Source organism: Physella acuta, unplaced genomic scaffold (genome assembly GCF_028476545.2).
Source record: "Physella acuta isolate Inbredline_101_S28 unplaced genomic scaffold, ASM2847654v3 ptg000916l, whole genome shotgun sequence".
Taxonomy (NCBI): Eukaryota; Metazoa; Mollusca; class Gastropoda; family Physidae; genus Physella; species Physella acuta.
In genome coordinates this window covers 861653-874719 of record NW_026732433.1, presented here as the reverse complement: position 1 = coordinate 874719, position 13067 = coordinate 861653, and the positions used below count along the sequence as shown (strand labels likewise).

Below are 13067 nucleotides of genomic sequence, written 5' to 3'. Positions count from 1 at the left end.
GTGCCCCCCCCCCCCCCCCCCCCCGAAGAGATGCCCGGAAGAAACTCTGGCTATATCTGTTACAGAGCGTAACAATTTAGGGGTTTTTAAACATCGTAACAGCAAAGAACTATTTCCATCGAACCCTGGATGATCTGTCTTACACCAAACTGCGAAAGAACATCACACGACCAGTGTTTCTTCCAGGCATGTCTTCGCCCCCCCCCCCCCCCAGAGTTTCTTCCAGGCAACTCTTCCAAATTTTTTTAGCGCCCCCCCCCCCCCCCCCGAACGAATTGAAATTTATATAATTTATATAAAAAATATATACTTTTAACAGTGTCCGCCCCCCTCCCCCCCGAAGAAAGTCTATCGGCCCCCCCCCCCGAAAATTTCAAGTGCCCGCCCCTCGGAGAAAAAAGTCTGGAAGAAACACTGCCCCCTCGCCCCCCCCCCCCAAGAAAGTCTAACGCCCCCGAACGAAATGGAATTTATATAGAAAATATATACTTTTAACATTGTCCCCCCCCCCCCCCCTCCCCGGACATTTCTCAGCCGTCACTACTTTTAAAAGTTGTAAATCATAAGAATAAAGACACCTTACAAACAATTCAATACCCTGCAAAGTATGACAATAGCGGCCATATAATCTAAAGAGGTGTCATTAAACGATAACAGTTATTACAAAAATGTTATTAAATCAAATAATTATAAGCTTCAGAAGAATTAGGTGTTTTTTTCAGTCGTAAAAAATCGCTGCTAAGAGGTTTGAAAAGCAACAAAATCCTTGTCTATTATGGTCGCAATAATTAGGCTACTGTTTTCTCCTACAAAAAACTTGGCTTCAGATAAGGGGAGATAACAATGCACTGAAGGGGACACAACAAGGAAACAAGAAGAGAACGAGTAGAAACAATCTGGGGTAAACATTTCACATTCCTGTGTGCTTAAGATATGGTACAACTACTACCGGCTTAGTCCTCTTTCTACTCAAATAAACTGCTGTGTTTAGCTTAAGTAAGTAGGCGGACATGTAACCTAGCTATGAGTTGTTGTTTTTTTATGTTAAAATAGCCTAGGCCTACAATCCGCTAATTAATTAATACACAATATAGAAAACAAGTTAATTAAAAAAGTCTAGTGACATTTATGCGCAATTTCCTTATGTTATCTAAAAATAGCTCTGACGTATAATGCTGGGATGCGTTCAAGCTAGAAGAACAATCGGTTTGTAGGTGTTTTTGTAATTTTAAAATTTGTGACCAAACGAGAGGATATTTTTGAAAACTTTCTTCGGCAATATTGCTCTAAATTATGGCAGGAATCGATTGGTACATGTTTCAAGTCGCTAAGTGGTCTGGTTGACGAGATATGGGCCAAAAACTGCTTTTTTTCGAGGTTTTTTTGGCTTTTCCGGGAAATACATGAAAGAAAACCCGGAATTTTTATGGCCTATGCTCATTCTTGTAACTTGCTTAACATAATTGCTTTTGGAACTAGTCATCGATATTGCTTCGTTGAGGAGGAGATACGACTTAAAGCCCGGACACACATTCATCCATACATTCATCCATCCATCCATCCATCCAGAAATGACGCGTTAATAAACGCAATTCTCCAGAATGGAAATTGCGCTAAAAAAAACTAGACCTAGTAATAGGGCACCAAAGTAAGTGATACGCATTTACAAATGTAAACATTATTTTCAAAGGGTGAACCACACACGCATTTAAAAAAAATTATTAACTTATTTACTTATTTAAATGCGGAATAACGGCAAAAAATCAGTGTAAAATATGATTTTTTTTTAAATGTAAAAGTGTGATGTCACCCTTTCTGCATTCTCTCGGAGGTTTGATGTACATAGGGAAGGGGGCGCCCCATTTGGTTTAATTTGTGTTTCTAATCAAAGAAAGTTTAGATTTTAAATTTTCTTTGATGTATCGTGGTTACCTCGTGTCACGACAAAGGCATCTCTCGCTAAAGTAGACCCCTATTTGTAACTACAATGAAAATCACGTTTTTTTAGTGATAAACAAAGGGAAATAAATTACTTGACCTACTAAAAACAGTAGTGAAGCAAAGTAAATAATTACGATCCACCAGTATAACTAAAACCACTTACAGACAGACAGACAAACAGACAGACATGGACGGACATACGGACAGACAGCCAGACAGCCAGACAGACAGACAAACAGACAGACAGACAGACAGACAGACAGACAGACAGACAGACAGACAGACATACAGACAGACAGACAGACAGACAGACAGACGGACGGACGGACGGACGGACGGACGGACGGACGGACGGACGGACGGACAGACAGACAATGTTTTAATAAAAGGAGGCGATGAAAGAACGACAGTCTCTGCGGCAGATGAAGTAGAGTTCACCTGTTTCAGTTACCTTGGCATGTAAAGGGATAATGAGGTCAGCACTATGTCCAGCCGCTTTTACTTTCCCTAACGTGAGTCAGGTACCCATGAGCAGTGGCGTAGCGAGGTGCGGCACTTAATGGTGTCACCCCCCAGAGGCGTATCGACCTTTCCCCGGGACAAACTTTGAATTTTCGATTTGCACCCCCCCCCCCCCCCCTCAAACTTTCGATTTGGACCTCTTAAAAGACTATTTAACACTCGAATTAATCACTTAATTAAGTAGAATTATCATTTTTCTCTATATATTTTGCTATTTTTGCCTTGGTGTCACCCCCCCCCCCCCCTAAAACAGCTAGCCTATCCATAATGGTTTTGATGCATGGATGCGCCAGAATGCTTTACTGTTAGCCTATGCTCTCATTCTCTCATTGTGGTGTGTGTAGAAACCGCATCTGGAAGCCAACATACGATGATTAATGGAAAGACTCCCATTGTTTCAGCAGCTATTTCTCTTTGCTTGCTGCGAAGCTAGCAAGTGGATGTGTATGGAATAGGGGGGGGGGGGTGGAGGGGGGATCAAAGGAGGCTTGTAATCTGGAAGAGACATAAACGTAATGGTTTTTTTTTTTAAAGCTAAATTAATTACATTTTGTTTCCAAAATTCTTTTAAAGAGGCAAAAAATGTGACATCACATTTTCAGACCAACCTCGCGCACTCCCTCTAGTCATACATCAACACAAAAGTTCAATCCAGCTCCCCTTCCCCGTCGTAGCGTGACGTCATTTATGGACGATACCCTCCCCTAACCTAAAACTTCCATATTTGATAATTCTTTTTAAAAAGTTTGTCTCTGGCTGGTTTCATACATCATCTATCTATAACTGGCATATGGACCATTGCTAAGTCCTGGTTGGTAATCTCCCAAAAGTAATAGTATAGGCACTATTCTATAATTTAAACTCAATTCAATTTTAATGACTTTTTTGTTGATATTTTATATCTTTTCTTTTTATCAAAAGATTACGTTTTTAATGTTCGTTAGCTTCCTATTCGCTTAGAATTATGGGAAGCAAAATTTCTATTTCTAAGTGTATTTTAAAATCATGCATAGGCCTACAGTGGCATATTATTTTATTTCCTGAACTCGCATGCCGCTTTCCAAGATAAACAAGAAGTAATTAAAAAACTAAATTGTAAGCGCTACAATTAGATCTACTAGGTATTTATCAAGATTTTGTTTTCATTGTTGAAGTCTATTGTTTATTCCATAAAACATTTTCTTTTTTTAGTAGTGGAACTAGTTTTTTTTTTACCCGACTTCTCAGCTTACTTCCGCATTGAATACTTCTTGTTATTTCTTATTTGTTGATAGACAAGTGATAGTGGTAATAGCTCTAAACTCTAACTAAACTACTAAGTATTACTTACTCACCATGACTAGTAGATCTATATAACTATATAGAATCTATATTTAACTCAAAATTGATAGAGTAAAATAAAAGTACTTAGCCCTAAGGCTAAGCCTGACAAATAATTGAAAAGAGAAAGACTCAGTCTTAGACTGAGATTGAGAAAGACAAAACTCATTTTGATTTTTAAATTTTAAGTTTAATTTTAAAATTGAGCCTAGATCTAGGCCTAGAATCACTAGACTTAGATCTAGTAGACTAGGTTCAAGGCTTAAAAAAATAATTGTTTAGACCTTACCCATAAGCCTGTTTTCATTATTTCAATCATACTAGTATTTCTCGCTAACTTGGAGGCGTGGTCGGTTGCTAACAACAATATGGCGCCCGGACCGGACGTTTGATTTCCGGCGATTTTTCGGCCAAATTCCAGAGACCTTCAACTAATTACATTTTAAAATGTTTACCACGCGCAAAATGGCGGGATTTCCGTGTCATAACAACAAACCATAAGTGGCAAGGCTAAATATGCCAGAAAAGCGTTTTAAAATTTGCTTTGGAGAATGAAGGCTAAATTTAAAAGTCGGTCTCATTAAAATTAATAGAACTTCTAAAATATCAGCCCGGAGGTCACAAAAATGAATTGGAGGTTGTAGAACTATTAGGTTTATCATTATATGAAGAAATAAATCAAGTATTGCATGCGCTTTTTAAAATAAGACACGACTTTTGAATGACAACCAAATTTTTTATATTTTAAAAACCACGTGACCTCTATTTGATGATCACTAGTGGGGAACTCTGGGTACATGGCCACTTAAAAAGTCTAATCGCATTTGTGGTTTTCTTTACCTTCAAGGGTTAGAAGAGTTGTCATGGAGAGATGTGTTGGCCATGGCAGTGAGTGTCAATAAATATTAAATTAAGTAATTTAGTTTAAAACGAACTAAAAACTTCAAAATTAGTGGCTTATGGATTAAATATGTATGTCTATTATTCAGTGGTCATGTTTAAATTGAAAATTGCGTAGATTCTAGATTTAGTAAGAAAAGCTAAATCATACTCAAGCCAATAGCTGTTTCAGTTTTGACCTTAACATAGGCTCTAGGCTAGGCCTAATGCCTACTAGATCTAATACTAATTACTAATTAATTACAATACAAAGGCCTTTTTTATTTTCATTAGGCCTAATTTTTAATATTTATTTAGATCTACACTAGCTAGCCCCATAGACAAAGACAAGCTGTTTTTATTTTTATGTAGGCTGTAGATTTACTGATACTCAGACTGAGTACTTTATTAAGATACATTAAATAAAATTTACATCAAGCATTCATAACTGCACATGCTAAAAAAAAAATCTTTTTATTAGATATCCAAGGGTCAGTAAAGCTCTTGGCTTCTAATCTGAAAAGTTCAGCAGTCAGATGAGACTAGATAGCTGGGAACAACAACCCATCTAGGAGAGAAAACTCACATTCAAACAACTGCTACCTGTAGTTTGTTCTCAGATGGACCAAGGCTATAGAATCAAATCCAGATAGAAAAGCAGGCTGAATTCATATGATAGTCAATGAGCCCACATAACATTTTGTCAAGTAATTGTTAATTGTGTTGGAAGAAATTAAGGAATTATTAGAAATCCAGAATTTCCAAAACTAAAATTGGGCTCTCAAGAATAAACATGGTGCTTTTTTTCTGGAAAAAACAACTCATTTTAATATCCATTCGTACAAAATGCTGAATTCATTTATTCACTTTAAAAATGGTTAATTATCACACCAGCGATACGATAGGGAAGTACACATGGTTTGCAGTGTGCATTATGAAGAAATAAATGTAGTTAGAATTATTAATAATATCTTAATATTTATGTGAATCTCTGGACTGTAGGCCTATATGATGAAATATTTTTGTCTTTGGCTTGTGTTTGCTCTGTTTACATACTATACTTAAAGAAATGCTTTTTTAAATTTAATTATTTTTTTGTTGTTTCAGTTCATCATGCCTCTCAAAGGATTTTTCCGTAAAACCAAAACCTCTACCAGCTCCACAAAATCAGCAGAGGAAGAATCTGCTATGTCTATAGGGGAGCCTTTTAATGTAAAAAGAAATTATCATGTGGGTTTTGATAAAGAAAAGGGAGAATTTGTTGGACTTCCAGAATCATGGGAGCAACTTCTTAGTCACTCTAATATATCGTAAGTTCTTAAGTAAACTTGTTCAGTTATGAATTCATTTATACCAAATATTGAAAGTAAATGGGATGAGTTTTTTTTACTCTTTTTGTCAATCATTATCAAATATAAATGACTGTTGTAATCCCAGTTATTTTAATTAATCACTGTGATTTTTTAGTAGGTTTGTAATACGAATCATTGAACTAGAATCAATGTTAAAGTTACACATTTCTTTCCTAATTGATTTTTACTTATCCAACAGAAAAAAAGAGCAAAGAGAAAATCCTGAGGCAGTTGTTAACTCTCTAAAGACATATCAAAAATCTATTAAACGTCGTCCCTCTACTGCTAAATTTATGGTGCTTGCTACAACTATACGGGAGTCTGACGAGATCTTAGATTCAGCGGAAGAAGACAGAGTATCTGTAGATTCAGAGAAGTTGCCTGTGGATGCGAACAAAAACAAAAGCCTTCCAGACACTAATGACTCTGTTGATAGTATCAAAATCAATAACTCTACACAACATTCTGTGAGTAACTTTTTGCTAATGTTTTCCCCAGCTTTTAAGTTTTGGCTGTAAATTTTGGGCAAGTGTATCATGTACATGCACTTAGTTTTTACTTTCTTGTATATGAAGTGTAGAGGAAGTATTGCAATCAATTTTCACAAAGCTCGACGTTTTACACCTCTGAGTCAGAAAAACTTAGCAATTTTGTCTCTGTCTGTCTGTCTGTGAACATGATAACTTGAGTACCGTTACAGCAAGGTTGATGAAATTTCATATACAAGTATTATTTCAAATTTTAAGTTCTGGATTAACTTTTCAGCTATTGCAGGTAACCAAAAGTGGAACTTATTATACTTTCGGTTATACTGTTCCTGTTAGAAGAAATTTCACATATTCGTAAAAGATCTAATTCTCTGTTTTCTGTTTTTATTTGAGTTATTCCTGGTGACTGAAAGTAGTACTATATACTTTATGATTTCTCAATTAACGCATATGAATTTATTTTTAACTTAATTCCTTTGTCTTTCATCCTGCTTGGTTGTGGAAATTGCAAGCAAAATTTCATACCTTTCTACTGGACCGAGTTATTTTAAACTTTTCACATAGGTCAAGACTTGAAGACAATATATTGTGACATAAAATGTTACTTAATTAGATGATTGATTTAACTCTTTGATAATTAATCAAGGTTTTCTTTATAAAGTACAAATTTTCCGCACCAATATACATACATTGTTTGCTATTCATTTGGTGCGCAGTTCTTTTTTCCAAAAGATTCTATTCTTTTTTTAAATAATTTAAGTATTTAAAAATCGTTTAAAAATCATATCTCTATCCTGAGTTGCCATCCCCGTTAGTATTCTAGGAAGTTTAGGGGAGATCACTCCTGCTATATTAACTTCATGTTCTATAATCATTTTTTTTTTTTACAAACCTTTACACAAAAATCTTATTTCTTCTCCTTAGAATTTTTATTTCACATTTTTCTAGTGTTCTAGTGTTTTATAGTGTTATGCAAATTTTTGTTTCATGACATGCCAAAAAACATAATGAATGAGCATTCAGAATGTTTAATTATTAAATGGAGCTAGTATTCCTCCTACCTACAAAAATGTTTTGTACTTTTTGCATATCAGAAATGTACATTGTACAGGTTACATTTGATCAATCAGTTTCATTGTTTCCTTATTTGGTTTTTATTTTTTAGCTAATTTACCATTATATGTTGCTTTAACAGTCAGTGATACTCACAATGTTTAATGAGTGGATAAGTAGTTTTTCATAATTACATTTCAAATTAAAACAGGAAGTAAATAAACCATCAGCACCTGATAAGGATTCTGATATTTCACAAGCTATTGATGATTTGCAAGATGAAGTAGCTGAGCTGAGAACAGACAATGATGACTCTGAGGCACACTTACAGAGGCGGCCAAGATCACAGAAAAAAACAATGTCAGATCAAGAAATTAATGATACACTTAGTAAGTCCATCCATCCACCCTCCCTCCCCCCCTTTTTTTTGGATTATTTTAAGTAAATAGTTTTACTACTAGTATTTTTATCATCACTCTGGTTTAAAAATATAACCTACATTGTCACTAGTTTTGAAATAGTGAAGAAACTTTGCCTCTAATTACTTAACTATTTACTATAGTTTGTAATATACAACACAAATACTGTCTGTGGGTAATGAATAATGAGCTTAACTTTCCTAAAGTTTTGATGGAATTTGTGAATCACTTGCATAGTTTACAAAAACATCCAGTCCTGTATCTCTATTGCCCATGGATGGCTTTGGCCAGCATCACCACCTTCTTCCACTCAAATGTCTGCTGTTTTCTTTTAAAAGATCTTACTAAAACATAGTTATACATTATCTTTGTTGGTCAGATCCAAATAAAGAAAACAATTTCTTCTTATAGATTATTTTTTTACAAATACATATTCTACTTGTATGTTAATAGAAAACACAGCTAGTAACTATTCTTGTGATAAAAATCAGTGTAAATGTACATAGAGACAACATGACATACAGTTGTTAACAAGGAAGCTGCAGCAACCCTTCAGGCTAAAAGATGATATCACAACATTGGGTTGATCTTGTTAAGCCATCAGTTAACTCAAGCATGCAAACTTTCTCCATTCATTTCAATACTCTACTGACTCATTGTTTACTTTACAGGAAATATGTCTAGTCCAGGTAATGCCCAAGACAAATATGATATCCAGAAAAAGTTGGGTGCAGGGTAAGTGTAGTGATTATTATTGAAACTATTAGAGAAGTTGTCAATGTTTTTGTTTCAATGCTGACTGGGGGGGGGGGGGGGGGGGTGGATGTAGTGCATTAAAAAAAGATTTAATATATTGTGTTGAAACTGACAGGGTGAGTGTGCTGCATTTACAAATAAAAGGAATTTAATGTGTTGCTGTGTTGATACTGATAGGTGCTGATGAATCGCATTTAAAAATACAATGGATTTATTGTATAATTACAGTATTGTGTTGATAATGATAGGGGATGATGTGGTGCATTTAAAAATAAAATGGATTTAATGTTTTGTTTTTATACCTATAGGGGGAGGTGATGTAATGCATTTTAAAATAAAATGGACTTAATGTATTGTTTTTATACTAATAGGGGTTGATGTAATGCATTTAAAAATATAATGGACTTAATGTATTGTGTTTATACTAATAAGGGTTGATGTAATGCATTTAAAATATAATGGTCTTAATGTATTGTGTGTCCTATATAGAGCTTCTGGTATGGTCTGCATGGCCAGATGTAAAGATTCAGATCAAGTGGTAGCTATAAAAATGATGGACCTCAACAACCAGCCTAAAAAGGAGCTTATCATCACAGAAATTGAAGTCATGAAACTCTACAGACATGAGAATATTGTCAACTTCCTTGACTGTTACTATGTTGACAATGAACTATGGGTAGTTATGGAGGTAGGTTTTACTTTTTATTATTCCTTTGTGGCCCCTGGGGAGCAAAGGGCTGGAGCCATCCCTCTACACCAAACTGTTTTGGGCAGCCCACTATACATGTGAATCAGTATTGATCTGGTCTTCATGTTATGTTTTGATTTACTACTTGTGTTTACAGTAATTTTTTCTGTGTCATGTTAGATCTTTTTGTTTTTTCTTACTAAAAAGTTGAGCACATTTTGATATTTGTATGATCTTTGTCAGTTCACAGTACCAAAATATATTCATTTGTTTTCAGTATTTGGATGGTGGCGCCCTGACAGATGTAGTTACTGAAACTATCATGAAGGAAGGTCAGATAGCAGCTGTGTGTAGAGAATGTCTTAAAGCCCTGGAGTTCCTCCACCGCAGAAACATAATTCACAGAGACATCAAGAGTGACAATGTCCTACTGGGCATGGTTGGAGCCGTCAAGTTGACAGATTTTGGATTTTGTGCACAGCTTAGTGCTGAGAAGGGCAAGAGAGATACAATGGTGGGGACACCTTATTGGATGGCACCTGAGGTTGTCTCCAGGTATTCATTTCTTTTGTTCACTCTTAGATCTTGGATAAGGTTTAGATGTCTGCTTAAATTCTGCAACTTAAGAATTTGTTTTACATTTCTTGGTTAGTTTTTGTGATTCCCTGATATGAACTTTACTTACATTTGTTTGATGGTATTTGTGCCACATTTGAAGTTTTTGCTTAACCTATTTATAGGAAACAATATGGCAACAAAGTGGATATCTGGAGTCTGGGTATTATGATCATTGAGATGTTGGAAGGAGAACCTCCATATTTGAATGAGACTCCACTTAAAGCTATTTATCGCATCGCTACAAAGGTATGTATCAGCCAATTCTATCCCTTTTTTCAATTATGTATATTACAGTACTTAAAAGATAAAAGCCCAGTCGATAGATAAGCTGATATTTATATGAAGTTTGGTTAACTTGACAACTATTATGTGTAGTTCTTGCTGTACTGATTCATGTCTCAGGCTCCCACTACTATACAGCAACATTCACACCTGTCTGTACTTGCTCTGATTTACACTGCTTCTCCTTAACCAGTCACTCTTTTCTAAATCCATTTTTTTTACATAAACCATTTTATTCTATATAAATCCAACAAGTACATCATGGTGAAAAAGTGTGTGCTCATAGGGTGACAGTACAAATGATCTCAGACAAAATATCTCACGGACAAATGATCTCAGGATAAATGATCTCAAGGTCAAATAATCTCACAGATCTCCTAATATCATTTGTCATGGAACTGCTCATAGCTCCTATTATTGTAACACTATAACTGTTCAGAACCCCAAAACTTGAAAGTTCTGTGGTCAGTATTTTAAGAAACTGGAGAAAGAACACAATGGTGAGGCAGCTTCCCTCTACATCTCATTTACACATATCCCATGTTGCTCTTATTTTCAGGGTAAACCAGAAATCAAAGACGAACACAAACTTTCAGCAGAACTCAAAGATTTTATACACAAGTGTCTAGAGGTTGAAGTGGAACAAAGGGCAAACGCCTCCCAACTTCTAGAGCACCCCTTGTTGAAAAAAGCAATGGCTCTCTCAACCTTACGACCTTTAATAGCAGCTGCCCGCAATGCAATGGGGAAGTCTTAGAAACATTGACTTAATAAGATCTAAACAATTATTGCTGTTTTGTTTATGCACTTTTTTTTTATATTCAATCTTCATTTTCTTATTTGTGATCATTGATTGGCTGTACAGAGACTGGTTTTGAAAAATGGATCAACAGCTAATGGTTCGCAATCTATAGAGTTTAAAATCTTGTAGAAACAAGCCAGCAATGACTGAATCATTTCAATGCATTTCTCTCTAGCTTATGTTCACAGGATGTATTGCTTTAACCCAATACATGCCAAAGATCTGTACGTTGAGATATTATTTGTAGGGCCTTCATGTTTGCTTCTTCACTTCAAATAGCCAGTATCACTTGCACGTTTTCATTCATCTTTCTTTTGTTTTTGTATGTCAGCTACTCTTTAAAATCAAAATGTCCCAACCTTGAGTTTGACATGTGGTTAAGAAACAATGAAATATGTTGTTTCATGTGGTAAAATGTTTTATTTCAATTATTTTCTTGCATGTGTATGAATGGTTTCCGAAAGTTTTAAACTGATAAAGTTTTGTAAAAGCGCATGGTGTTAGAACAGATATTAACTGCGATACACCTACATATTTATGAACAAAGTGGATACTGAATCACGTAATTTGTGCACCAGCTTATGCATGTACGTTTGTTTCACTGACATGTTTATGTTACATTCCCCAGTGCCTTTAAGACTTCCTACATGTTTGAAATGGAATTATTCTGTACAGCTTAATATGATTCCAAGCTTTGTTTTTTTGGAACAGCTTCTTTGTTTACACTGTGTGATTACTGTTAAGAGAACATTGCTCTTGACACTCTGTAGGTGATAGCTGATTCTTGAGTGTGCTGAGTAGAGTTGACTATTGTGTGAGCAGGTTTTGATTGGAATCTAGGGTAATTAATGAGTGGTGTGCAGGTTGATGTTTGGCATATGCATGGGATTGTGCAGTTCTTGGTTGGCAAATAGTGAGGTCATTACAGTGGTCGGCTATTACACTGTTACTAGCTGGTCATTGCAGTGGTCAGTCATTACAGTGGTCAGCTATTACACTGTTACTAGCTGGTCATTGCAGTGGTCAGTCATTACAGTGGTCAGCTATTACACTGTTACTAGCTGGTCATTGCAGTGGTCAGTCATTACAGTGGTCAGCTATTACACTGTTACTAGCTGGCCATTGTGGGGTCAGTCATTACAGTGGTCAGCTATTACACTGTTACTAGCTGGCCATTGTGGGGTCAGTCATTACAGTGGTCAGCTATTACACTGTTACTAGCTGGCCATTGTGGGGTCAGTCATTACAGTGGTCAGCTATTACACTGTTACTAGCTGGCCATTGTGAGATCAGTCAATACAGTGGTCAGCTATTACACTGTTACTAGCTGGTCATTGCAGTGGTCAGTCATTACAGTGGTCAGCTATTACACTGTTACTAGCTGGTCATTGCAGTGGTCAGTCATTACAGTGGTCAGCTATTACACTGTTACTAGCTGGCCATTGTGGGGTCAGTCATTACAGTGGTTAGCTATTACACTATTACTAGCTGTTCACTGTAAAGTCGCTGTTTAGCCACTAAAGTGGTTGATGGTTTGACAGATTGCAATCATCGTATAAGAAACAGCTTGGTGTGCATGTTGTGTCCAGTGCCTTAAAACTTCTTCAGCTGCTGTTCTTATAGTATTGGTAAGGACAAAGGTCCTGTGATATATTCTGTCTTAAAAAAAATTATTAAAAACATGAAGTCAGGTATTTAAAATGTCTTAGTTTTTATAAAAAAAACTTTTTGTTTGGCTTCAACTGAAATTTATGATCACAATAGCAAGTAAGCATAAATAATTTGTTTAGTTTAGATTTTTTGTTACCTTTTTTTGGTAATAAAACTTGTTTCAAAGTGTATTAGACAAAAGTAATTAAATTGAATTAATGTACAAAAATATTTATATATATATTGTATATTTTATTTACTCTCAAATAAATATATTTAAAACTTTTGATGGACTTG

General features: G+C 35.5%; 1 protein-coding gene across 4 annotated transcripts; it reads left to right on the top strand.

Moving 5' to 3' along the window:
- The first annotated feature begins 975 nt into the window (after positions 1-975).
- On the top strand, positions 976-13057 carry LOC131953304 (serine/threonine-protein kinase PAK 1). Of its 4 annotated transcripts, none has more exons than XM_059316441.1 (9): positions 976-996; positions 5770-5972; positions 6214-6481; positions 7767-7944; positions 8646-8709; positions 9220-9418; positions 9696-9973; positions 10159-10282; positions 10878-13057. In XM_059316441.1, the coding sequence occupies exons 2-9, from the start codon at positions 5776-5778 to the stop codon at positions 11073-11075; spliced, it is 1506 nt and encodes a 501-aa protein (XP_059172424.1). In that variant the 5' UTR covers positions 976-996; positions 5770-5775; the 3' UTR covers positions 11076-13057. The 4 variants fall into 4 exon arrangements, with proteins under 4 accessions (XP_059172424.1, XP_059172422.1, XP_059172421.1 ...); XM_059316439.1 differs by lacking the exon at positions 976-996 and adding an exon at positions 3423-3558; XM_059316438.1 differs by lacking the exon at positions 976-996 and adding an exon at positions 3427-3584.
- The last annotated feature ends 10 nt before the right edge of the window (positions 13058-13067 follow it).

What these genes read in the sequence shown, in the direction of transcription:
- LOC131953304 (XM_059316441.1), top strand. Translation starts at nt 5,776, where the DNA reads ATGCCTCTCAAAGGATTTTTCCGTAAAACCAAAACCTCTACCAGCTCC. An exon ending in ATAACTCTACACAACATTCT is followed by an intron (nt 6,482 to 7,766) that starts GTGAGTAACTTT and finishes AAATTAAAACAG; the next exon opens with GAAGTAAATAAACCATCAGC. An exon ending in AACTATGGGTAGTTATGGAG is followed by an intron (nt 9,419 to 9,695) that starts GTAGGTTTTACT and finishes ATTTGTTTTCAG; the next exon opens with TATTTGGATGGTGGCGCCCT.